This window comes from Girardinichthys multiradiatus, chromosome 3 (genome assembly GCF_021462225.1).
Source record: "Girardinichthys multiradiatus isolate DD_20200921_A chromosome 3, DD_fGirMul_XY1, whole genome shotgun sequence".
Taxonomy (NCBI): Eukaryota; Metazoa; Chordata; class Actinopteri; order Cyprinodontiformes; family Goodeidae; genus Girardinichthys; species Girardinichthys multiradiatus.
In genome coordinates, this window is record NC_061796.1 from 17,814,095 (window position 1) to 17,840,026 (window position 25,932).

At 40.4% G+C, this 25,932-nt stretch overlaps 1 protein-coding gene across 2 annotated transcripts in view; it reads left to right on the forward strand.

Moving 5' to 3' along the window:
- bckdhb (branched chain keto acid dehydrogenase E1 subunit beta) overlaps positions 1–25,932 on the forward strand; it is an 81,660-nt gene that overhangs the window by 49,219 nt on the left and 6,509 nt on the right. For both annotated transcript variants that reach the window (XM_047362116.1, XM_047362115.1), the window contains exon 9: positions 18,264–18,350. In XM_047362116.1, the coding sequence (XP_047218072.1) occupies positions 18,264–18,350 (87 nt within the window). The remainder of the gene's footprint in view (positions 1–18,263; positions 18,351–25,932) is intronic.

Genomic DNA, 25,932 nt, shown 5'->3' on the forward strand with positions numbered 1-25,932 from the left:
CGGCCGTGTATATTGACCCTGTGGAGCTCCTGATGGACAGTTCTGGTGGAAACAGGAGAGTTGAGGTGCACATTTAATTCTGCCGTGATTTGTGCAGCCGTGGTTTTATGTTTTTTGGATACAATCCGGATTAGCACCCGAACATCCCTTTCAGACAGCTTCCTCTTGCATCCACAGTTAATCCTGTTGGATGTGGTTCGTCCTTCTTGGTGGTATGCTGACATTACCCTGGATACCGTGGCTCTTGATACATCACAAAGACTTGCTGTCTTGGTCATAGATGCGCCAGCAAGACGTGCACCAACAATTTGTCCTCTTTTGAACTCTGGTATGTCACCCATAATGTTGTGTCCATTTCAATATTTTGAGCAAGACTGTGCTCTTACCCTGCTAATTGAACCTTCAGTGCTCTTACTGGTGCAATGTGCAATCAATGAAGACTGGCTACCAGGCCGGTCCAATTTGGCCATGAAACCTCCCACACTAAAATGACTGGTGTTTCAGTTTCATTGTCCAACCCCTGTATATGTATGTATGTGTGTGTGTGTGAGCTACCCTCGATGGTTCTGCGCTGGCTAAGGGGCCTTGGCTATCTGCTGGTTTTTCAACAGTGTGGAGTTCCGACACCCTCGCTTCCAAAGCTACAAAAATGCTAAATTTATTACGCGTCTCATTATTACTAAAGGAGGCAGAGGAGTAACTGACCCATAGACCAGGAGAGAGGAGGAGACTCAGAGAGTAGGAGAAACAACAGGAGATACTGAATGGTTGGCCATAGTAGTGCTAAAGCTAATGCTAAGTTAGCAAATACTTTATCATAATTTCAAGACAAAGGTAAAGCAAGCCAAAACATTTCCTATTTTTTGTAAACCACATAAAATGTAAATGCTGTCTTCGTAACAAATCAGCATCCAAATAACAGTTTATTCCCTGATTTTATTTAAATGCATTCTCTTTCACAACATTCCCCACCAGGAGATTGAAAAATAATAAAGTTGCTTTATATTCAGTCTCCCTTGTGTGATTATATTTAGCATGCTTTGTAATTTATCAATCTTTTCTCAATTGTGACAGTTTGTCGTATTATCGTTGAGAAAATATTATAAACTAATATATAGTTTGCCTTCACTGCTGGATTACTTGTATTACCTCAGTGCCCAGATTTGACACCAAGCTCCACTGCAGGCAGAGGCTAACCTTATGTGACTCTGTGGCCTGGATGCGAGCTGCAGATGGGGGAGACTGCCAGTTGATGATTAGCTCACAGACAGATCAGACACATGCTTCTGTTTCCCTTTCAGCTGTGGGGTCTTGGGGGCCAATATCTGCTCTTTGGCTCACTGCAAAACCATTAATATCTTTGGCCTGCTGTAGCACATGCAAACCGACTGGAAACAATCAAAGTAGAGAATAATGACAGCCACAGTGGCCAGAGTTTTGGGCCCTAAGTTCTTATTTATTCATCCCAAGTCTGTAATTACAACGTTAACACTGTGCCTCATGGACACAACCAGCAGGACTGGTGGAGTTGGGGGAGTGAGGTTCATATGGTATTTGTTAGCTTGCGTGTGTCATTATGCTGTCATGAGTAAAGCAAGCATTTTGGTAGTTATATTGGTGGAAAATCACTCACTAGTTCAGAGATTCAGCTTTTGATTCTCTCTCTGGGCGACACTCAAAGTGTTCTGTAATGCCACACATAAAACAAACCTACTGGCAGAACAACACTATATTTTAACTGTTTATCCTAGTTCTGTTTATTAAGAAGACACAAGAAGCCTCATTGTGGAATGTAAAAAAACAAAACATTGTATATTAATCTTTCCTCTTGTCTTCTGCAGTCTCCCCACTTGTGTGCGTCTTTAGCTGATAATTTTTCCATTCCTCATCTTGGCAGTAGCTTCGGCTCACATACCGCACGCAGCTAGGCACTGGGGATTTCTTAAATTCTTCAAAGGTTTTCTCATTGGTAAAATGTGACCTTTAAATTAGGTGGCTCTACTAAACAGAGAATTGAAAAATTATACACATAAACTAGGGTTGCAAATTGTGGATATTGACTGTCGTTCAGTATGTCACCACGGGCATACTAACTATACTGTACAGCATGCTATCAAAAACATGGAGCTAATTATCCCAAGGTTGACAGTAGGTGCAAAAAGCAAAACCAAGCTGGAGAAATAACACAATTTCTGCTCTATGTTCCCTGTGCTCTCACATTCTGGCTTAATGTGACATTGGTACCTGATAATCACTGTAATAATTGTGAAGGCAGTGACAGTTTTAGATTTGCTGCCATCTTTTGCAAAAGCAAGCATCACTTAAATTGGACACACTGTAGTTCCTGATGGCTAGGTCATTGTGTTATATTGTTTTTCCACTGTAGAAATGGTTTTGATGAGAAACCTTGGTCTGAGATGTGGACAAATTGAGATCATTGAGGTCAGCCTGCAGGCTGATAACACAACCAAATGGAAAACACAGAAGGGCTGAATTCACAAGGACAGATGGACATTTAGGAGGTCTTGTTTGATACCACACACCACCAGATGATATCTTGCCCAAGATTTTTCCACATCTTTTTTCCATAAAAGTCAACTGTAAATCATAGTCAGTTACATAAATGTATACCAAACCAAAAAATTATTTTTCATGAGCCTTTAAGCCATTTTTTTCCATCATTTTTGGAGATGGTTAGAATTTATTTTGTAGTATTTTGCCTTAAATTCTTTACATCTGTTCATTACATTCTCCATTCAGTCATCTATCTGTACTGTATCCTTTATCCTAGTTAGGGTTGTGGGGCCTGTATAGGGATCAAGCTGCATAACTGTTTAGGTGCAAAAATGATGTAAATTTGCATGCCATTTTATTTCCCTGGAAAATTGCATTTTAACGACGTAAGCATTATTGTCAGTGGTCATAATGTAATGACTGATTGGTGCCTTTCTGTCTTGGCGTTTTTTAATTCCATTGGCATACAGAATATTTTGCCTTGAAGGATTAAAGGAGGCCGGGGTAGAACAGACCAGGATTTTTTTGAAAAGACTCTGTGGATCAGCTTTTGGTTAGCCCTTTTTCTGGCTCATTTTTGTAACTGATCTGTGTTAGTTATTTAAATGTCTACTATAGTATGGCCATAATTGACAACTGATTAAATACTTCTGTATTATGGCAGCACCATTAGATTCTTTTTGTATGAGAGTTCATTTCTAAATTGTTGTGACATGAATACGGAATGCTTGTGTTGTACAGGACCTCTGGGTAACCTTTTGCATTGGTGTGCCTATTTTATTAAGTTAGGATCAGTGCCACAAAATATACAATTTTAACAGAGCTCTAAATGCACAGATTATCAATATTTATTTAAATTGTTAAACAAATGTCTCAAAAGTTCCTATAGTCACTATCAACATGAACAAAATTTATGATGGATTTGTCATTTTTTTAAATTCTAATGAGTGATTTTATTGTCATTTTATTTACTTAGAAAAACCAAACTCCTCAGTGTTCAGATCAGTCAGTCAGCAGTTGACCATTTAGCTTCTCCTCCGCAACAAACTGTCCACTATCCTTCATATGTCATACATAATTTCCACGTAGAAGCACAAAAACCCCTCAAAGTTAAAGGGAGCTTTAAAAATGTGAAAATCAGTGATCCTCAACCAGGGATGCTTTTACACACGTCTTCCTTTATCTGTGTATGTTAAAGGAATTAAAATGTCATAAATTAATAAATAGAAGTACAATGCCATAAGTATATCGTTTCACATGCATTTAGGATTAACCCATTGATCGTAGTTAGAAAAACCTAGTAGACTGACACCAACATATAGATACAATGTCCTAAATAAAACACTAGGTGTAAACTACAATAAAAAGTTAGAAATTGTCATTTGGGCAGCAACATGAGGGAATATAAACCTGGGGTGTAGTATGTATATGTGTGCGCGTTCTGCACACGGCCAGCGGTGTGTATGCGTGCTTCTTGGTGCAAAGATTTTCATCATCTGTTTCAGTCAAATAAGCGACAGGTGGGCAAAGTCCTTAACAAGTGTTGCCACAAAGATTTGCATCATAATTTAGGAAATTAATTAATTGATTATTGAACTGTCTCTAATTTTACTGACATTTACATAGAATCTGCTTATCAAAAAGGGTGTCCCAGTAACAACGGGCTGACACTGAACATGGTGCAGCTGTGGTGCAGGCGCCACAAGGAACCCAAATCATTAAAATCAGTGTGTACCCCCACATTAGCCACAGTGCAGTGCGATTGCAGTTACTGAGGCCGTGCGGCTCAACAAACTGTTTCCGCAAGAAGGAAGTTTGGCCAGACGCCGCAGCGGCTTCTGTATCAAGTTCCTGAATTTTTCCAGCCAAACAGGAAGCCAGACAGGAGAGAGTTCCGGTGAATTTCATAATAAAATCAACCCACCAGCATACTCTAATTTGACTAGTGTAAACAAAACGATGAAAAACGAGAAACAAGGCACTATTTGAGGATGAAAAAGGATAGTTATGCGCACGGATAACTGGTTTTGCCATAGAAAATGAAATCCATAGCTGTTTTTACTCATTTAGAGGGACAGCAACAGAAAGGAGCAGACAGTGATTTTCCTCTCTTGTTTGGCCTGCATGCTGCAGAAAACTACAAGGCCAAATACGGGCTTTGTTTGTGAGAGACTTGCTAATTGTGAGTGGCCGTGGCAAAACCAGGAACAAGTCTACCTGGGGTCGTTTTGAGTTATTTACAGATCCTGAAAGAGTGGAGTCTAAGCTTTCCAATTATGTCAAACTTGTGGAAATCGAAAAAGAATTGAAGAAGATATGACCATCTGAATGTCTGCACTCGCCAGACTACTTTTCTGAGAAATCAGCCCTGAAAGATTCGTTGTTTTCTCTCCCTGAAAGGCGGTGACGAAAGCTGCTAATTTGAATAGCTTTTAATAGCCCACCTCCCCCAACTGTTTGTCAACAGAAGTTCCAACTGACTACAACAGACTTCTGTCACTGAACTCATAGTAGTATTTTTCTATGTAAAGATAATTTACAGCACTGCATTACAATTTATTATTATATTATTTATGTCTGCAAATTGCATCATGACTGCAACCTAATGTCTGCATCCTGGTGATTGATTTGGTTTCCTCTTGTTTTTAGGTAAGTCTCATTTAAAGTTCCAGTCTATTAAATGTTCTGCCACAGGCAGTCTGAAATCCTATCTCACAGCAATTAGCAAAATATAAGGGTAATATGGATGTGTTCTTAATATCAGTCAGTCAGTCATTTCCTACCGCTTATTCCATAGTGGGTCGCCGGGGAGCTGGTGCCTATCTCCAGCAGTCTATGGGCAAGAGTCGGGGTACACCCTGGACAAGTCGCCAGTCCATCGCAGGGCAACACACAAACAACCATGCACACACTCATTCATACACCTAAGGGCAATTTAGAGTGACCAATTAACCTAACAGGCATATCTTTGAACTGTGGGAGGAAGCTGGAGTACCTGGTGAGAACCCACGCATGCACGGGGAGAACATGCAAACTCCATGCAGAAAGACCCCTGGCCAGGAATCGAACCCAGGACTTTCTTGCTGCAAGGCAACAGTGCTTGTGAGAAAGTGTGCAATAGTCAAATAAAACGCAACTTGAACCTTAAGCCAAGGTAATTTCCAAAAGGTAAGTTTGGCCTAAAAACAACATTGACCATTACCAAAACAGAACCATAAAAAACAGGGAAATATGGTGGACCTTCTTGCTGCAAGGCAACAGTGCTACCAACTGCGCCACCGTGCAGCCCGTGTTCTTAATATGTAATATGAAATGTCCAAAGATTATTATAGCATGCAGAAATATTGTTTATCAGTCTTCATTTTATGTGTGCAGGTATGAATAGAGCTACGGGCTAATAGCTTACACCTTTTGAATACGTGTTAATCTAGAAGAGGCTGGTGCTGCGGCTACTTAATCTGCACCCATCAAATTTTATGTCTGTAAACCTCTAGACTTTAATGGACCCAGGAAGAGAAATGGGCAATAACTTGACTTTGATCATGTCACAAATGTGATTTTTATTTACAACTCTATACACATTACAAATTGCCAAAACGCCAATGTCACAGTGTCACGCCATCATCCTCTTCTGTGTTGTGCTTTGTGGTGCTGGCCATATAATGTCCTTCGCTTCATTGGAACAGAAATGCCTGATCTTTGAATAAAGATAAGTCTGCCTTTCCGTGGCCGGTCCAGGTGCAGGCAGGGAAGGAACACAGACGACAGGGGGTAGAACTTCCGGGTCACACAACAGCTGAAAGTGAACAGTCGCTGCGTCGCTGTGAGTCCTAGCTAGGACCATACCAGGTCTTTTTGCATCAAAGCTGTTAATAAAAGTACACAAAAGACAATTAAAAACAGGGATTAGATTAAACAAAAGCTGTGGATCGTTAAAGCCGTCTTATGTTTATACTTTATAAGAAAAAAAAGTACAATATGGAACAAATACCTGCTGTGCAAAGTCAAAGCTGTAGTGCATTCTGATCTTCTTACTTGAAGGTGGGGAGGGGCTGATGGACAACTGATAAGTCGCCACAGGTCTTTTTGCAGGCAGCAGTCATCTCGCTGTCGCCCTCTCTTTTTGAACAAGCTGAAGATGATCCTGTTGCTTCTTGATTGCTGCAGTCTTCCTCTCCTCTGGAAGGTTTGCACTTCTTATAAGCTGGTCATTATTCTGTTGGCACTGCCAGCAGAGGTCGGTGCGGGGCCTACAGCTTCTTATGTGTGGGAATAGCTGGGTCCAAAGCGCCTTGAAGCTTGATTTGCAAATTGCACGCTCACTTGAAAGAGAAATATCACAGGGTTATTAATTTTTTGATGAAGTTTTACATCACTGGTCATTGGAAGAATTTCACTGTTCTATAGAAATATTTTTTTCATACATACCAAGCTCATTAGCAGACTTCATATAGAGACACCACACTGAGGCCTTTGACACATGTGTTAGCAGTAGCTTCACATGCCAATCCTTGTGACCAGGATGTCGACCAGGCAGCATGATGGCGTGATCTACTGCGTAGTTCTTTATGAACTCCAAAACTCTGCGGAGTTGGTCTCTGCTGATAAAATGGGGATCCTGTGGCCGCTGGCTGTTTTTCCTCAAGCGGAGTCTTGCACCGTTCTCATCAAAGTGTCTGATGATGTCAGTCAACGTGGCTTTACAGATTCTGAGCAGGGGAAACAAAGGAAATATTCAACTTATGGTTTACATCGACGAGTGTTGACAAAATTGGTATGACAACACACCATGTTTTTTCTGCATATAGGTGTGTTTATAGGAATAAACATTAACACAAAACATACAAACACACACACACACTCAAGTCGATTTTCACATTGTGAATTGGATACTGTAGATGCTAGCCTCGTGTAGCTACGCTAGCCAAAAAACTGTTGTTTCCACCGATAACCCAGTGTAGGAGGAAAAAAAAAACACAACCTCAAGCTTAGATTAAAAATACAAACACAAACCCACTCAAGTTGATTTTGATATGTGACTGGTCAGGTTTATGTGATTTGTCTGCTTCAGTACATTATTTATTTACATTATGATGCATGATAATAGTTTTTTAAAAAGTTATCAAACTCACCCCATGAGAAACTGAAAGGTATTCAGGAAAAAGTTGTCCTGGCGTGTTTTCTTTTCCTTGGTGTCTTCTTGGTGGATGTGGTCATTGCTGAAGTTTATACTGTATGGCGGTTTGCTTCAAGATGTCCGATTATTCTCATGTCCTGCCACTCCCTTTCTGCTGTTAAACAATCCATCTGTATATTGTACGTGAGCTCTGGGGAAAGTTTGCGGCTACAGGACTGTGTCCCAAGTGAAGAGTTCTCCTTTCTTCTTCCGTAACATTTACAGTCAAAATTACGTATCTTCTCCATATCACTGTCTCTGTTTTCCTCAAATGTTGTGATAGCAATAGCTTCTGATATCTTACGTTCTAGCTCCTCAGCCGCCAGTCCAAAGCTTACTTTGTCATCCTCGTCTTGGGTTGAAGACAGCTGCAAACTAGGAATGTTCTCCAAAGTAATGCAGTCGCTATCATCTTCCGCTTCATCTCCTACTGATTCAGAATCTGAAGAGAGTCCAGCAGCGGTGGTACTGCTGAACATGTTCTCCCACAGCGAAACGCTGTAACAGCCACGATTCGGTTTGTTTTTAACTCGTTGAGCTTGGTCCATCGTGAAGAAATACATTGTTTTTCATAGGAGCTGTTAAGTAGCCACGAGGTTTCTTGAAGCACGCTGGTTATTGGTTGACAAGCAGAACAAAAGCCAGTGCGGAGCCAAACAAAGCCGCTACAGAAATGAGCTGAGACTTTTCCCCTCCCCAAAATGTAAATTTGAACTGGCTGAGTTTTCGATTGAAAACAAGCCAAGTTTAAATATAAAATTTACCATTTTAAAACCTCCAAAACTGTCATTTAAAGAACTGAGTGGATACTTCGTAATTTCAATTTGCACATTTTGCAATAAAACAAAAATCACTATTTTCTCAGAAATTGACGGTTTTTCGTCATTTTCTCCACTTGTGTTCTGCCGACTTGTTCCTGGTTTTGCCGTGGCGTGTCACAATTGTTTGGAGTAGTTCACACGTTCACTCCAGAAACGCGTGAACCCACATGAACTTCTGCTCTCGGGAGCGCCGTTTCCACAGCCAGAGCCGTAGCTGGGGCAGGCTGGCCGCTTTCTGTAGCACAACCGCGCCGCGTTCAGTGTGAACCCGGCATGAGGACATCCAAGAAATCGGTGATGGACCTGGTTTCAGACTAATTTAAAGTAAGACAAAAATTTAGAGGAGGACGATGACAAAACAAAAAAACATGAGCTCAAACTGATAGATTTCAGATTATTATCTCATTCATTACTGAAGAAACTTAATCTCGTTACAAATCTAAAACGTCTTTAACAGTTGCTGCATCCTGGCACGTGATCCGTAGACTGAGGTAGGTAACACAGAAGAGGCTTAGTTTTTCAAGGGCAATTAAAGATCTAGACTAATTAACTGAATAAAGAAAATTAAATAGGTTTTCTTTTTGGTGTTTGTGTGCTTGCATTTTACGCATGACTCCAGATCTGTTGGTATGCACGTGTGTGCACATGCATGTGTTTTGGGGCACATTTTGAGGCTCTAAAGAAGAAAGGCTGGGAACCACTGCTCTACAGGTTTGTCCTGACAATAAAAGAAAAAGTCTAGTTTTCTTCAAAGTTGTATGACATCCCTTTATGCAAGTTATTCCACTGAGTCAGAAAATCTCCTTATAAGACCATTACATCTGAAGAAACCCTGTATTGTCTTACATGACTTTATTAAGCCTTTAAAATTGTTTCATGATTTTTACTGCCATACATTCTGCTTGTATAGCCTGTGAGATGCTCACTAAAAGTTGTCATCAAGTTGGCTATCACTTTCCCATACATGTGTGCTCAGTGATAGACTCTTAGTGATGCAGTAAGGCGTGGAGTGTGGATCTTTATGGTAGGTTTATATTTCTGTCTGAGGTCTCCTGTTGTCCTGCTGCCCAGTGCTACTTTTTTGCTTTCCCAGACGCAACCTATCTCCCTCACTTTCTGTAGTGAGACAGGAAAGTTTTGTATGGCACATGAAGAATAGTCTTTGATTCCTCCCTCAATGCTGCTTGCTCCCTTGGCACATTGGCCACACAGTCGCTGCTCTCCCACTATATGCAAAGGGCCACTTTCAGGGGCCCAGCAAGTAGTTGAGCATCATTGTTGCTCTCATTTGTCATGGAGGATGCACAATGGCACATGAGTTAGGGCGCTGTTGTGGCCGCGCAATTACAGGGTCGACGGAAGGCAAACAGAGCCAAGCGGATCCAGCGGCAAGGACGACTCCTCTGTGGCGGCGCTGAACTAAACATTCTGTTACTGTCACGTTTTGATGAACGGCCTGAGGGAAGAAAAGGAGCATTATATGGGAAGGCCGAAAGTCAATTGCTGCCTCTTTATTGCTTATGGGTAGAAACATACAGTACAAGTACAGCAGACTTTGTTTTTCCTTTTTCGTCACCACTATTTCAGGGCTGTCGTGGATGAATTTAACATTGTACAAATACAGACCCAACAAATAGGTGCCAGCAGCCTCTTTTCAAAATATATTTATGCATATGTTGAAAATATTAAAAGCACATGAAGCGACTCTGGCACTGTCAAAGCACATCTCAGTTTACCTTTCACTATGAAATGTTTTTATAAATCTTTTTATGCACAGTTTACCACAGGATGAATTTCAGACGGCTTTGATTTTGAATATACAGTGCCTTAGAGAAGTTTTTAAACCCCTTAAACCTTTCCACATTTTCTCATTTTACCTCCATAAACTTGAATGAATTTACTGGGATGTTTAGATACATATTTCTCTTGCATTTGTATTTGGTCCCTTTTACTCTGATACCCTCAAATAAAATCCAATGCAGCCAATTACTCAAGTCACCTAATTAGTAAATAGGGTTCACCTGTGTGTAATTTAATCTCAGTATAAATTCATCTGTTATGTGAAGGCCTCAGAGGATTTTTGGAGAACATTAGACCAACAAAAAAATCACTTGGGTCAGAGATAAAGTTATGGTAAAGTAGCTGGGTTAGGTTAAACTACTTCCCATGCTTTGAACTTCTCATTGGGCACTAATTCATCCATCATCTGATAATGGAAAGAGTATGGTACAACAGCAAACCCAGAATCTCTTGACAGGAGAACTATTTGTTGTGTCTGTAAAGATCTGGTCTTTATGAAAGGTGGCAAGAAGAAAGCCAAAGGAAGCCCATTTTGCAGTTTGCTAGACCCTGTTGGGGACGCAGCAAATGTGTGAAAAATGTTGCTCTGATCAGATAAAACCGAAATTAAAAGTTTTGCCCCACATGCAAAACGCTATATGTGGCAGAAAACATAACATTACAAATAAATGCATCATTGCCACTATAAAATCCACTACTGGTACCATAATTGTGTTGAGATCTTGTGAGGGACCAGGGAAGCTGGTCAGAGTAAATGAGGAGCTAGATACGGGGGGAAATACTTAATAGAGGCAGTGGAACACTTGAGCCTGGCTTGGAAGTTTACCTTCCAGTGTGACACAGACCCTTAACATGCAGCCAGAGGATCAATGAATGGATTAGATCAGAGCTGTACATTGTATCCAATTCAGTGTAATTTCAGAAACGAACGCTGAATCTCAATAAGTATGAGGCCTTTGTAAAGACTGCAAAGAGATTAATTATATTGATATTACAATATTCAATAATGCTACTATTTCATGTTTTCCTATTGCCATGCAGCCCTAGTTCAGATCTAAATCTATTCATGTTTAAAATGGCTCAGTCAAAGTCCATGTTTGAATCTAGCTGAGAACTTGCAATCAATACATGACACAGTTTTCAGATTTTTATTTTTAAGCATTTTACAATCCTTTAAACTTCACAATTAAGCTCTGCTTTGTGTTTGTACATAACATAAAAATTCCAAAGAAATCCATTAAATCTTGTTTTTAAAACATGGAAAAAGCTCAAATGGAGTGCAAAAACGTTTGCATGGCTCTGTTTATAGTTCCAGATGCAATGTGTGTGTTCTTATGTCTCTGTGGGGGCCAATCATTGGTCATCATGTTTGGGAGAGACACTGACTTTAAATGCAGAGGTAGAGTGATGGTGCGGATCTCATTCTGTGAGGCCATGCCAGGCCAACCTCCAAGTGGCGAGGCCACATTGTGGGATGAGTATTGCGGCTGGGAAAACAGGCTCCATAAAAACCGAGTGGTTTAAATCGATGGAAGTCAGCGATTCACAGAGGGGCCAGGAGGAAAAAAATGGGGTGACAGAGATGAGACGGGACGCAGCGGGAAGGAACGGTACAAAGGAGAGACAAATCCAGAGAGCAATACCAGAGCTCCACGCTGCTCATTAGGTTTGGGTGTGTATGGGAACGGCAGTAAACATGACATTTCTTCTGCAGCCAGTGGAACGACTTCGGCATCAAATAACAACCCTGCAGTACAATGAGTAGTAAAGCTGTGGCCACCAGAGCTTTCACCCTGCCCAACTACCATCAGCTGCCACCAACCAGGAGTCCAGCATTTGACTCTGAGCCACCTCAGGACCAAAGAGCAGGATGTCTTAAATTGTTGGTTTCTGCACTGAATAAGCATTAAAATATTTTTCCAATTAAAAAAGGCTTTAAACGGCTCTTCACTTTGTTATTAAACTCAAGTCATGTGTGAAACTTAGCTGGTTTATCTACCCAGCCACAGTTTCCTTGCTGGCACTTAAATCAGGCAAGGCTTCGGGTGTTTATCCTTGTTTTATCGTATAATTATTGTCTGGGAAAGCTCTTCTAGTAAAATAACTTTACTCATTTATAGACTGGCTCTTTTAGAGATAGTTGGGTTGACCCTGTTTGAAAAAGGGCTTTTTATACACTTCATAAAGGTTTGTTTTTAATGTTGAGCAAAATGTGTAAAATAAAACAACTTCAGAGACACTTAGCTCATATAGTTTTTTGTTTTTTTTCTGTAAACCCTCTATCATTTACCACAGACACCATATTTTAATTTTGCTGCACTGCTTTTTAATTTTGGTAGGAGAGATCTTTGTGGTTGCCTGGACATTTCCCTGATTTAACCATAAGAAAAAGATGCTCCTTGCAAGCACATCTCCCCGAGGTTATATCAGAAGAATCGTGATATGTTTAACTATTCTCCCCTCAATAAAGGCATATAATTTCTCCCCTTGGATGTTTCCAACGTATCATTTTCTTACACTGTTTTATGCTTCCTATGGCTCCACAGCAATCGTAAATGTCTTGGCTTTACCCCTGCTTTGAGTTTGTTTTGTCATGAAAAGTGCCTGTCATGGGCAAGTAAAAGGACTGTATGATTTAGTGGGAGAAAATGGATCACATTTTGGAATGTGTGAACTTTACTGTCTCTTAGAAGTCCATCCAGCGACCGGAAGCAAACGGGTAAGCACAAACTTACTCTGCTGAAGTTTTGTCACAGTCTGTTGTCAGATGTAAAAACAAAATCATCCATCTGTACATCGTCTTGGTGTGTTTTTAAATTGAATTTGGATTTACGGAGAAGGGAAATTTAATAAGATGAACAGGTAACATGTAGGTTAAGATTATAGTGCCTTGCGAAACTATTTATACTCCTTGAACCTTTACACATTTTACCACAAACAGTGTATTAATGTGCAAGACCAACACAAAGTTCTGCATACTGCAAAGTAGAAGAAAGTTATATGTCTTGGGTTACGATACAAAAATATATATAATTTAAAATTTGAGACTATATAATTAATTAATTTCAGTCTATTTATTTGTATTTTTTTGTTGTTAAATAGCAGTATTAGATGCATTAAGTTAAGTTTTCCCATTCAAATAAACTTTAAGTTCATGAATTTTTCTATTTATTCATTTTTGTCATCTACCAGTCATGTCAGATGTAAACTGACTTATTTGGGTGTGAACAACAGCGTCTGGTGTATTGTGGCTTTACAAGAGTTTTTACAAAAATGGCAGGTCAGTAGGTGTAGATAGGATCAATTAGAAATGCTCTGACCTAGGTTTTTTAGTTTGTGGTCTGATGCTAATAAATACAGTTCCTTTGCGAAAGTATTTGGCCCCCTTGAACCTTTCAACCTTTTGCCACATTTCAGGCTTCAAACATAAAGATATAACATTCTAATTTTTTGTGAAGAATCAACAACAAGTGGGACACAATCGTGAAGTGGAATGAAATTTATTGGATGTGTCAAACGTTTTTAACAAATAAAAAACTGAAAAGTGGGGCGTGCAATATTATTCGGCCCCCTAGCGCCACCCTTTGCTGCAATTACAGCTGCAAGTCTCTTGGGGTATGTCTCTATCAGTTTTGCACATCGAGAGACTGAAATTCTTGCCCATTCTTGCAGCTGGAGCTCAGTGAAGTTGGATGGAGAGCGTTCATGAACAGCAGTTTTCAGCTCTTTCCACAGATTCTCGATTGGATTCAGGTCTGGACTTTGACTTGGCCATTCCAACACCTGGATTCGTTTATTTGTGAACCATTCCATTGTAGATTTGGCTTTATGTTTTGGATCATTGTCTTGTTGGAAGATAAATCTCCGTCCCAGTCTCAGGTCTCTTGCAGACTCCAACAGGTTTTCTTCCAGAATGGTCCTGTATTTGGCCCCATCCATCTTCCCATCAATTTTGACCATCTTCTCTGTCCCTGCTGACAAAAAGCAGGCCCAAACCATGATGCTGCCACCACCATGTTTGACAGTGGGGATGGTGTGTTCAGGGTGATGAGCTGTGTTGCTTTTACGCCTAACATATCATTTTGCATTGTGGCCAAACAGTTTGATTTTGGTTTCATCTGACCAGAGCACCTTCTTCCACATGTTTGGTGTGTCTCCCAGGTGGCTTGTGGCAAACTTTAAACGAGACTTTTTATGGATATCTTTGAGAAATGGCTTTCTTCTTGCCACTCTTCCATAAAGGCCAGATTTGTGCAGTGTACGACTGATTGTTGTCCTATGGACAGACTCTCCCACCTCAGCTGTAGATCTCTGCAGTTCATCCAGAGTGATCATGGGCCTCTTGGCTGCATCTCTGATCAGTCTTCTCCTTGTTCAAGATGAAAGTTTAGAGGAACGGCCGGGTCTTGGTAGATTTGCAGTGGTCTGATACTTCTTCCATTTCAATATGATTGCTTGCACAGTGCTCCTTGGGATGTTTAAAGCTTGGGAAATCTTTTTGTATCCAAATCCGGCTTTAAACTTCTCCACAACAGTATCTCGGACCTGGCTGGTGTGTTCCTTGGTCTTCATGATGCTCTCTGTGCTTTGAACAGAACCCTGAGACTATCACAGAGCAGGTGCATTTATGCGGAGACTTGATTACACACAGGTGGATTCTATTTATTATCATCAGTCATTTGGGACAACATTGGATCATTCAGAGATCCTCACTGAACCTCTGGAGAGAGTTTGCTGCACTGAAAGTAAAGGGGCCGAATAATATTGCACGCCCCACTTTTCAGTTTTTTATTTGTTCAAAGAGTTTGACACATCCAATAAATTTCATTCCACTTCACGATTGTGTCCCACTTGTTGTTGATTCTTCACAAAAAAAATTAGAATTTCATATCTTTATGTTTGAAGCCTGAAATGTGGCAAGAGGTTGAAAAGTTCAAGGGGGCCGAGTACTTTCGCAAGGCACTGTAGATGACACAGATGGATAGAGTTTGTTTTTTAACAGAAAGGTGTTGCAGTCGACTTTGTGTGGAACATAGATAAAATGGTAAGAAAGGGTGCTTCATTGAGCAACAACATGACTTACAGGCAAAATAAAATAAGAAGCATTTCTGCTGTTAGCTGTAATAAATAATCAGCAGAGGCAACTGGGGGAAGTATGTGAAAATGAAGCACAGTAACAACAAATAGCTCAACGCAACAGAGGGTTTGGTAAAGATTAATTAGAACACATGGTGGTGACATTTTTAACACCTTATATTAGCGTATATTGTGATTAGCATCACTTTAGTTAGCATGGAAAGGGGTTTATTCATCTTAAATTACTTAAAACATGTTAGTTTTAATTATCTTTCCTATATTTTATCTTTCCTATATTCCCATATTTCCCATATTCCCTGGCAGATTTAGATTTAGAAGTAATCTTTTGATTGTACCACCATGTTTCTATTGACTGGGAATTAATGCAAATATTTTGTAGTGGTCAAAATAGAATCCTTACTTGATTCTGATTAGGGTGATGTTAAGGAGGCCTTCTAGTCTCATAGACATGGAGCTCATCACCAAACATAAAGGGTCATAATACTTTGTTGACTATTGAGAGGGGTAAAGATAATTTTAAACATGCTGTGTTTTGATTTTATATATATATATATATATATATATTTTTTTTTTTTTCAAAAGTGATACTTTTACATAGATTTATTATCTTTTGAGAGATGCCGGTGTCATTTTCAATCAGAAATAAACATCTTGGTTGAATATAAATAACCGTATATCTAGATCTGTCAGAAGTATGAATAGTTTTGGGTCAAGGTGTTTGAAACTCAGCCCTGCAATACAAAATAACAGAGCATATATTGTACTTAAAGCATGTAAAGAATGCACCTTTGGTTCGGCAGTGATAGAAGTGCCCTCAGGGAATGAACCAGCTGGTAAATCTAGGCATTGATTGTGTCTCAGTGTAAACTTGACGTCAACAGCCTTTGTCTACAAGGTTGCCTAAAATGAGGATCGGGTTCAGCATTAGGGTGGAGTAATAGATTTGACAGCAGCTCTGTTTATTCACCTGACCCATATGAGTCATGGAACTGAGGCAAACGTTATAGCAACATGTCATATCAAGACATGGATCAACTCTCAGCTCCCCGCTGATTCCTCCTAACTGCGCAGATAGCCATTTGTTATTGTTGTCTGCAACTGTTATTAACTTGCACATTCCTGAAGATGGTGTCATATAATCAGTGTATTTGGCTGAACTCATTCACCTCATATCGGGATGAGTTGTTTAATATGCTGCCTTGGCAGTGTAATGAGTTTGGTTTATATCAGTTTTACTATCAAGGATCTTCCTGCTCCTCTAAATACCCCAAATTAATGATTAAATGTTATGCACTAAGGATGTTAGCAGTAGTAACCTAGTACTGACTCTTCTACTTTTCGCTCAATTGAGTGATTGTGGCACCATAACAGACAGTTGTTTAAAGTTCACTGCCAAACTGGTGACCTCAGCATTAAAAAACAATGTGCCAGTTTGGCATCAGAAAGAAGAACCAGCATCCCTGTGTGTGTGGAAGTCTCAATTTCCATTTCCATATGTGACACCTATTTTAAGCAGGTTATACAGCTACATTAGCAGTTTGGTTTGTGGCTTTGAGGGGTGGAGAAGCATGCAGTAGTCGCCCATCTTAGTTTAAATGAATCTGCATTGTTTGTTTTTATTTTGATATAAAATGCACTTAATCCAAAAATGTTGACCAGCTACACTCATCAGTTTCCAATTTAATCTCACTGGCCATTCTCAAAGTAGCACACCATGTTACGATCAACATGGTAATATTGTGTTGTTTTAAAGGTGTTTGCACAGGATATTGCTGAAATAAATTAAGCTAGTCCAGCTGGGTAGAGGAGAGAAAAAGTTTGCTGAAGCTGCAGAGAACAGACATAGCTTTGGTTTGGACTAGTGGCCACTGGATAAGATTATAGTATAGTATTGGTTTTATGCTGTGGTAGATAACGGGTTGGGTGGAGGCATCCCTCTGCAGTAATGTCAGGTTACAGAAAACCCATATACAAATGCCTGGGAGGTGGAGACCTCTTATGTCCATGATTGTCCAGTTGTCCCTGTGTACCAGCCTAAATCAGTCATTCGGCTCATTATGTTGTGTCATGTTCAGTTTCTGCATGCAATCACACAATGGGCACAACGCAAATACACCCTGAGGGAAATTGGCAGATATAGGATTGCCACAGAGAGAAGCGTGTGCACAATTTCATGGTAACATCCGTGAACTGTCTTAAGAGTGGCACATCCAACTATGAGGACCTCTACATGCACTCTGACTCAACAAATACTTTTATGATTGTAAATGTGTGTTTGACGTAGTTTTCTATCAACCCTTTATTAGAAAAGTGCCAATAAAGAGTTATACATAATATACTTACACAACATACTTACTTAAAATCCTTACCTTGATTCTAGGATTTACAAACATCTGCCAACATTTCCAAATCCAGGATGTTTAATGATAGACAGACATTAAAAGCTTAAAAGAATAGCACAGAGTGGCTTTGTTGTACTATGTTCTGCCTTTTCTCTTTTTTCCACAATGTGTAAAACACAGGAGACATTTCTTGATATGTGGTAGAGAATACAGTTTGACACTGAAAATAGCTAACTTGGAGTCTTCTTCACCCAGTAGTAGTGTCCTTACCAAAGTCATTCTCAGCATGAGCTGGTAGCTGTTGCATCCACTGACTGGAAAAAAAATCTGATTTTTAAAATTTTCGGCAGGCCAGTCACCGTCTGGGCCAATCAAACTGATAATCAGCCGCTACCCCTAAATCTTAGCTGTTATTATTACTTTGCCTTAATGCGGTGATGAGAAGATGAAATTTCCATTTTAGAAAGAGCTCTGTAATTAATTTCCACTTATTTATGTCTCTCTTGCTTTCAGTCGGTGGTGAAAACAGGGCGCTTGGTCGTCAGTCACGAGGCACCAGTAACAGGAGGATTTGCTGCTGAAATCAGCTCTACTGTACAGGTGAGTGCCTGCTGTCTGAGTGTGACTGCACCTCTGGTAAAGTGTATGAGTATGTTTGTGTTCAGAAGAGGAAATTTAATTGGCATCATAAGCTCTCAGGGGTAAAAGATGGCCTTCAAAGGAATACTGGTCTTGTTAATTGGCCATGGTTTTGCCCATAAAATTCCCACTTTCTAATAAAACTCAAATAGCCTCTGTTTGCCCAGAGCATTGATTTTACAGTTGTAAGACCTCTACCTCTAACCCCAGGAGGGGTTGGAGGTAGAGAGTCTAGGCAACATGACTACTAAGCCACACAATAAAAGCTTTAAACCTTTGTTTAGTGAGGTATAAGCTGTCACCGCCAAAAACAAAAAGAAACCTTAAATGAGAGAAATAAATAAATAAAATAGTGGCCTAAAACTTGTTGTTGCTCTGACAAAAACAATACAATGTTAATGTCACATTGTATACACAGATTCAAGTGACTGAAATTCATACTCTATTTGTTTTTTTTTTGCAATTTCTTTATCATGTCTCTTCATAAAGTTTAAAAATTACCATGTTGGTAAAGCATCAGCCGAACAGAACGTATTACTGCTGTTTGAGTACTTTAATTAACCACTCATGATTAAAATCTTAAGACTGGAGAAAACATTTCAAGTATTTGCATTTCAAGGTCTTGAATCATAACCAGGTTTTAAGGAGAGCTTCAAAATTTGAAAGAAGAAACAGAGGCAACAGGCAGAACGAACAGATTAAGTTCAAAGGCAAAAAATTACTAAAACAGGCTGTCAACTAATCCAAAGATTAGGATCATAGCCAATAAAAAAAAAAAACAAGAAACAAAAGCCCTAAAATTATTTTGATCACTTCAAGGTAAGGTAGGAACGTTATTCCATGTGATGAAGATGTTTTCAAAAAGAATCCACGATCTGAAACTGACATCTGTTTTACAAACCTTCCTTGACATCCACCCGCAGAAGGTTTTAAAGGAATTTAGATCAAGGGAACATGCAGGATGGTCCAAAAAAAGGACATTATTCTCTTGGAAGAGGCATTGCAGCAATGTCCTGTTAATAGATCAAATTATTATCCTCAGACAAGAGGAATACCAGCTGCCATATTTCCATATAGCCAGCCAGTTGGATGCCTCTGCACAACCAGTAGCACCGTTGTTCCATTGAAGGAAATGCCTACAAGATCATGATGGAGCATGCTCCACTCAGGAAATTGATGTAGAAAACGTCTCCAGTGGGATCTCCCTGTCACATTGGGTGCCATTAGAACTTGCCAGGATATTTCTTTCACTTTTTAAGTCCAATTGTGGGCTGATCCCTCACCTTCCTTATGATCATTGATGCCCCACAAGGTGAGATCTTGCATGGAGCCTCAGACTGAGGGCAATTGAACGTCATCTTGAACTTCTTCCATTTTCTTATAATTGCTCCGACAATTGTTGCCTTCTCATCAAGCTGCTTGGCTATTTTCCTGTAGCCCATCCCAGCCTTGTGCAGGGATGGTCCACTATTTTATCCCTAAGGTCCTTACACAGCTCTCTGGTCTTGGCCATTGTGGAGAGGTTGGAGTTTATTTGTGTGGACAGGTGTCTTTTATACAGATAACGAGTTCAAACAGGTGCAGTTAATGCAGGTAATGAGTGGAGAATAGGTCTGTGAGCCTGTTAGTTCCCCGGGAGCCGGGATTCCTACTGGTTGTTTGGTGATCAAATACTTTTGTCATGCAATAAAATGCTAATTAACTTCCTAAAAACACAATGTGATTTTTAGGTGCAATGTTCAAGTTAGCCTAAATAATCTAGGATCTGATTGACAGCAAAAACTCAAATATTTTTATATACCGTATTTTCCGCACTATAAGGCGCACTTAAAAACCATAAATTTTCTCAAAAAATGACAGTGCGCCTTGTAAACCGGAGCGCCTTATATATGGATCAATTGGTTAATTGGTTGATCCATACTGGTTGTACACGGCGCTCTGTCAAAATGTTTCAGTACGACTGGTAAACTACAAAGCCGCACCGCTTGCAGCATTACGGCTACCGTAGTCAGGGGTGTCGCCAAAGTAATAGCGGTAAACACCTGTACTGTGCTTACTCCTAGTCCAACATCACTTGTGTGTGTATAACGACCCCAAAATTGCACCTTTCAAGAGACACGCTTACGATGCTGAGTTCAAACTCAAGGCTGTCAGCTACGTAGTCGAACATGGGAATAGAGCAGCAGCGAGAGAATTCAACAGTTAACGCTACTATATTGTGAATGTACTAACGTTTGATTTAGTGCATCAAACTGTTTCTTTTACGTGTTTACTGAATCAGGGAAAAGTTCCCTTTCACGTTTTAACTAACGTTTGATTTCAACTTCAACTTCATAGACTCCAATGCATTCCTAACGTGCGGTTGGCTCTATTCAATAGAATTCTATGTAGAGGAGACCTTACCATGAGAGTGAATGGAGTTATCAGAACGCTGGTTTATAGTGTATTAATAAAGTTTGACTGACTGACTTATCTGACTGTTTTGTTGACATTCTCTTTAGCACAGCTCCGTCTAGTGGATGCATAACGCAACCCCAGTCAAACGTTTGACTGCAGTAGCTTCTATTCTATGCGCCTTATAATCCGGTGCGCCCTATATATGAAAACAGTTCTAAAATAGGCCATTCATTGAAGGTGCGCCTTATAATCCGGTGCACCTTATAGTGCGGAAAATACGGTAATTGAAAATAAAAGCAGGTATTAAGGGGTTTAAGAGCTTTAGCCTTTTCTATCAGAAGTAAATGTATGACAGAACATGATATTAAAGCACAGATTTGGACTTTTTAGACAATGTGTTTCAATAATGTACCTCTTATTTGTTTAATCTCTTCCTGCTGTTTCCTTTTTCTTTGCATTTTGAAGCTTTATTCTCAACGGCTTGCATGAAATACTTTCACCAGTCTTAACATGTTGTTCAGGAGTTTATAAACCCTGCATCATTCTTAATAAGCGTTTTTGCTATTAAGTATACCAGTGTTTCATTCCTGACTTGTGACATCACTGGGTAGCAGTTTTTTTCTACCTGTTTCTCTAATTCTTGTGCTCTCAATCAACAAAATCTGGCATGTCCTTAAATGAGGCAGCAGGACATGTTGCTGCTAGCAGGAGCCACAGGTAATGCTTAGTTCCTGCACACAGTCATAGATTTATCCTCCGTACGATTTCACGATTGTTAGCAATAAGATAAATAGACAAGCTTTAATATTGCTTTAAATATGTCATACTGCCAGAGACAACAACAAGGCACATGCTGGGTGTCTGGTCACTGTGCCAAGCAGTAGATGACGTACGGTAGCTTAAAAGGGACAATAGTGATATCATTAGTTGTGTCACAAGTCAGTGGTTGCATTGCTCAATCGAAGGATGCAAAAGTAGGAGTCCAGTGAAATGATGTTTATCAGCCTAAATCTATTGTTGCTGCCATTTGATTATATCGTTGTTTAACAAGCAATTTATGATTTCTTTTGTTGAAATTGGCATAAACACCCAATTGTCCATAATACCTGAAGAATTTACCTTTGGGAGTATTTTGAACTATGTTTGATTTCCAGTCTTCTGTCTGTGCTTCTCGATGATCAGCAGTGAGTTTGGCTGACAGTTGACCAGCGCACACAGGACGAGATTATGGTATATGTTTGACCACATGACATGCACCAGGTGTCTCCTGCCTTTTCATAAAATTAAGGACTTATTTGAAGACCGCCTTTGGAGGAACTTTCAAGTTGGGCCAGCATTTGTCAGGCTAATGTGACATAATCGACCTTTGAAGAATGGAGCCGATGAATTGAAATGCACCTACAGTATTTACTCCAGTGATGAACTTCAACCATTTTCAGACCGACATGATGTCGCTGCTGGTGTGTCCTCTTAACTCTAGGCCTGACAGCAGAATCAGAATCAGAAAAGCTTTATTGCCAAGTACGTTTTTGGACATACAAGGAATTTGTTTTGGCATAGTCAGTGCAATACAATACAAATTAAACAGTATAAACATATCTACAATATAATATAAATATATGTGCACAGTTTTAAGTGAGTGAGAGTAAGTATAGAGCAGTATAAGATGCAAGAGCAATACAACAGTGCAGGTGATCATTGTGCAAGTAAAGCAGGAGTCCAAGCTGAGCGTTAATGTAACGCATAGAGTTACAGGTTACAAGTGTCCTGTCAGCAAAAAAAAAAAAAAAGGGGGGGGGGGCAGGGAGAGTGTCAGGGTGGTTTCCGGGCTTTGTTAACAAGGCTGGTGGCAGATGGGAAAAAACTGATCTTGTGGCGTGAGGTTTTGGTCTGGATGGACCGCAGCCTCCTGCCAGAGGGGAGAGTCTCAAAGAGTCTGTGACCGGGGTGGGAGGGATCAGCCAGAATCTTCCCTGCCCGCTTCAGGGTCCTGGAGGTGTACAGTTCCTGGAGTGACAGTAGACTGCAGCCAATCACCTTCTCAGCAGACCGAATGACACGCTGCAGCCTGCCCTTATCCTTGGCTGTAGCAGCGGTGTACCAGATGGTGATGGAGGAGGTGAGGATGGACTCAATGATGGCTGTGTAGAAGTGCACCATCATAGTCTTTGGCAGGTTGAATTTCTTCAGCTGCCGCAGGAAGAACATCCTCTGCTGGGCTTTCTTGATGAGGGAGCTGATGTTTGGCTCCCACTTGAGATCCTGGGAAATGATGGTTCCCAGGAAGCGGAAAGATTCCACAGTGTCAATTGTGGAGTCACAGAGGGTGATGGGGGCAGGTGGGGCTGGGTTCTGCCTGAAGTCCACAACCATCTCCACTGTCTTTAGAGCGTTGAGCTCAAGGTTGTTCTGGCTGCACCAGTCCAACAGATGGTCCACCTCCCATCTGTACACGGACTGGTCACCATCAGAGATGAGTCCGATCAGGGTGGTGTCGTCCTCAAACTTCAGAAGCTTGACAGACTGGTGACTGGAGGTGCAGCTGTTGGTGTACAGGGAGAAGAGCAGAGGAGAGAGAACACAACCTTGGGGGGAACCGGTGCTGATGGTCAGGGAGTCAGAGACGTGCTTCCCCAGCCTCGCGCGCTGCTTCCTGTCAGACAGGAAGTCAGTGATCCACCTGCAGGTGGAGTCGGGCACACTCAGCTGGGAGAGCTTCTCCTGTAGCAGAACTGGGACAATGGTGTTGAAGGCAGAGCTGAAATCCACAAACAGGATCCTGGCGTAGGTTCCTGTGGAGTCCAGGTGCCGGAGGATGAAGTGAAGGGCTAGGTTGACTGCATCGTCTACAGACCTGTTGGCTCTGTAGGCAAACTGCAGGGGGTCAAGGAGGGGGTCAGTGATGTCTTTTAGGTGTGAGAGCACAAGGCGCTCAAAGGACTTCATCACCACAGAGGTCAGGGCGACGGGTCTGAAGCCATTAAGCCCTGTGGTTCTTGGGAACAGGGACGATGGTGGAGGACTTGAAGCAGGCAGGCACATGACATGTCTCCAGTGAGGTGTTAAAAATGTCTGTGAAGACTGGAGACAGCTGATCAGCGCAGTGCTTCAGGCTGGCTGGTGAGACAGAATCCGGACCAGCAGCTTTCCGGGGGTTCTGTCTCCTGAAGAGTTTGGTATAATTACCACATATTTTTAAAAAATCCAACTCTTTATTATTGTATACTTTTGCATTGTTCCCTTTAACAGGAGGGCTGATCGTATAGTGGCACTGGGAACAGTGGCAACTCTCCTTATACTATTGCAAGTTTTGCGAGCTGGACTAGTTTCAATAATAAAGTACATCATTTCTAGCTGTCAATAAATGAATCAGTTCTTCAGCTTGTGTAGCTTTATATTTGTTAATGTTTTAATGTTCCTAATTTCCATCTCATCTCCAGCTTGTTGAGTTGGAGCTGATGTATTGTTGGTGGAACTGCACAGATGTGTCGTTTTGACATTCCTTCAGTTAGTTTGGTTTGATGCTTTTAATTAGAATACGCAGTGTTCAGACTTATTGAGACTATGTTCAGACTATAATATTGAGAACTAACAAATATGTGACTTGGTGCCAGTTTGTGTCTAAGGTGAGCTACATGGACTCCCAGAAGTGGATATTGCAACCTTGCTGTCTCTTTCTAATTTCAACCCCTGATTCTGCGGGTGTTTCTGACAATCAAACACAATATGATCAGTGCAAATCCCCGCCCTCGCTGGAAAGTATTTTTATAAACCCCGGGGGATACTAACTTTTTGCTACTCCCATGTTAACATATTTTTATTCTGACATTTAACTATATTACATATAATGATGCACTTCCCCTAAAGTAAACAATCATTTGAATGAAATCTGAGTTGTGTGGCCGTTCCCTGTCCAGTTTTGGTGGCAGACAGTCAGGCTACTTTATTTTCCTCCTACTGTCAGTAAATTTATTTAGAGGAGATTACAGATCTCTTCCAGACTAAAGAGTAGAGTCTACAGTACAGTCTGACTGCTTGTCTGCATGCAGAGAATAGGTTGTTGACTCTTCATAGTCTAGGTGGACATAAGATGTCACAGCAGTACCTTCACCAGTAAAATAGGATGAGACAAACTTATTTTTCTTTTTGCTCTCCTGCTGAAATTTACCAAACAAACCCAACACAAAAGCTCATTCGTGCTCTTAAATTAATAATTTAGGAAAACAAGACTCTCCAGCTAAGTCTGGACTCAGGCTAATGTACAGAAAGTCTTGGATTTTGTTAAACAAGACCCAGCATGACAAAATCTTACAGTTCAACAAGTTTGCATCAACAAAAACCTCTTGGAAGTGTGTTCACTGCTGGCCAAGTTTGTTGGGTCCATGAGCATAGATGTTTGTCCAAAGAACACTTCCTGTACCACCGTATTAAATTATGTTTAATTTAGACATTAATTATGATTAAATCAGATCCATGAGCCTCAAAACCTAGTCTTTTTAGTTTTATTTCTGATATGATCTTGATAAGGTATTAAATCTAGAACATTGTCAGCATGTGTCTACTAATATTACCATGCAGAAGCTTTAGTAACGTTTTTTATTCATAAATCAAATGTCTTGAATACTTTTCCATCCGCTCAAACTCACTTGCCGCCTTTAAATACCCTTTATAAACCCTAAGGCCACAGGCATTTGTCAGCACATGAAAATAGTTCCCAGTCCAGGAGGAAAGCAAAAAAACAGCATTGAAGAGCAGAGCAGGGATTGATAAACTGGTATTGTCATGTTCTTTAAGGCTAGAGTAAATAAACTGGTCGGAGCATGCTGCATGTCCTGAGTTACTGGCTCCAGCATAAAGGCAAAGGAAAACCCTGCACACCAAATCAGATGAGATGAGATAGGATAAAACGATGATGGACCATTCAGGACAGAAATATCAATATGTCAATGTAATCAATACTAAAAAATCGATTATTCAAAGATTCTCATTTGTGTCAAAATTTATATAAACTGACCTATTCTGCTGCTGAAGTTTTAAACTCTGCCAGCATGGCGAGAACATCCAATAAATAAAACATATGTGACCCTCTTTAGCCAAGAAGACCAAGAAAACATGTTGTTTGAAGGTACTTTCCCTATGAAGCAGA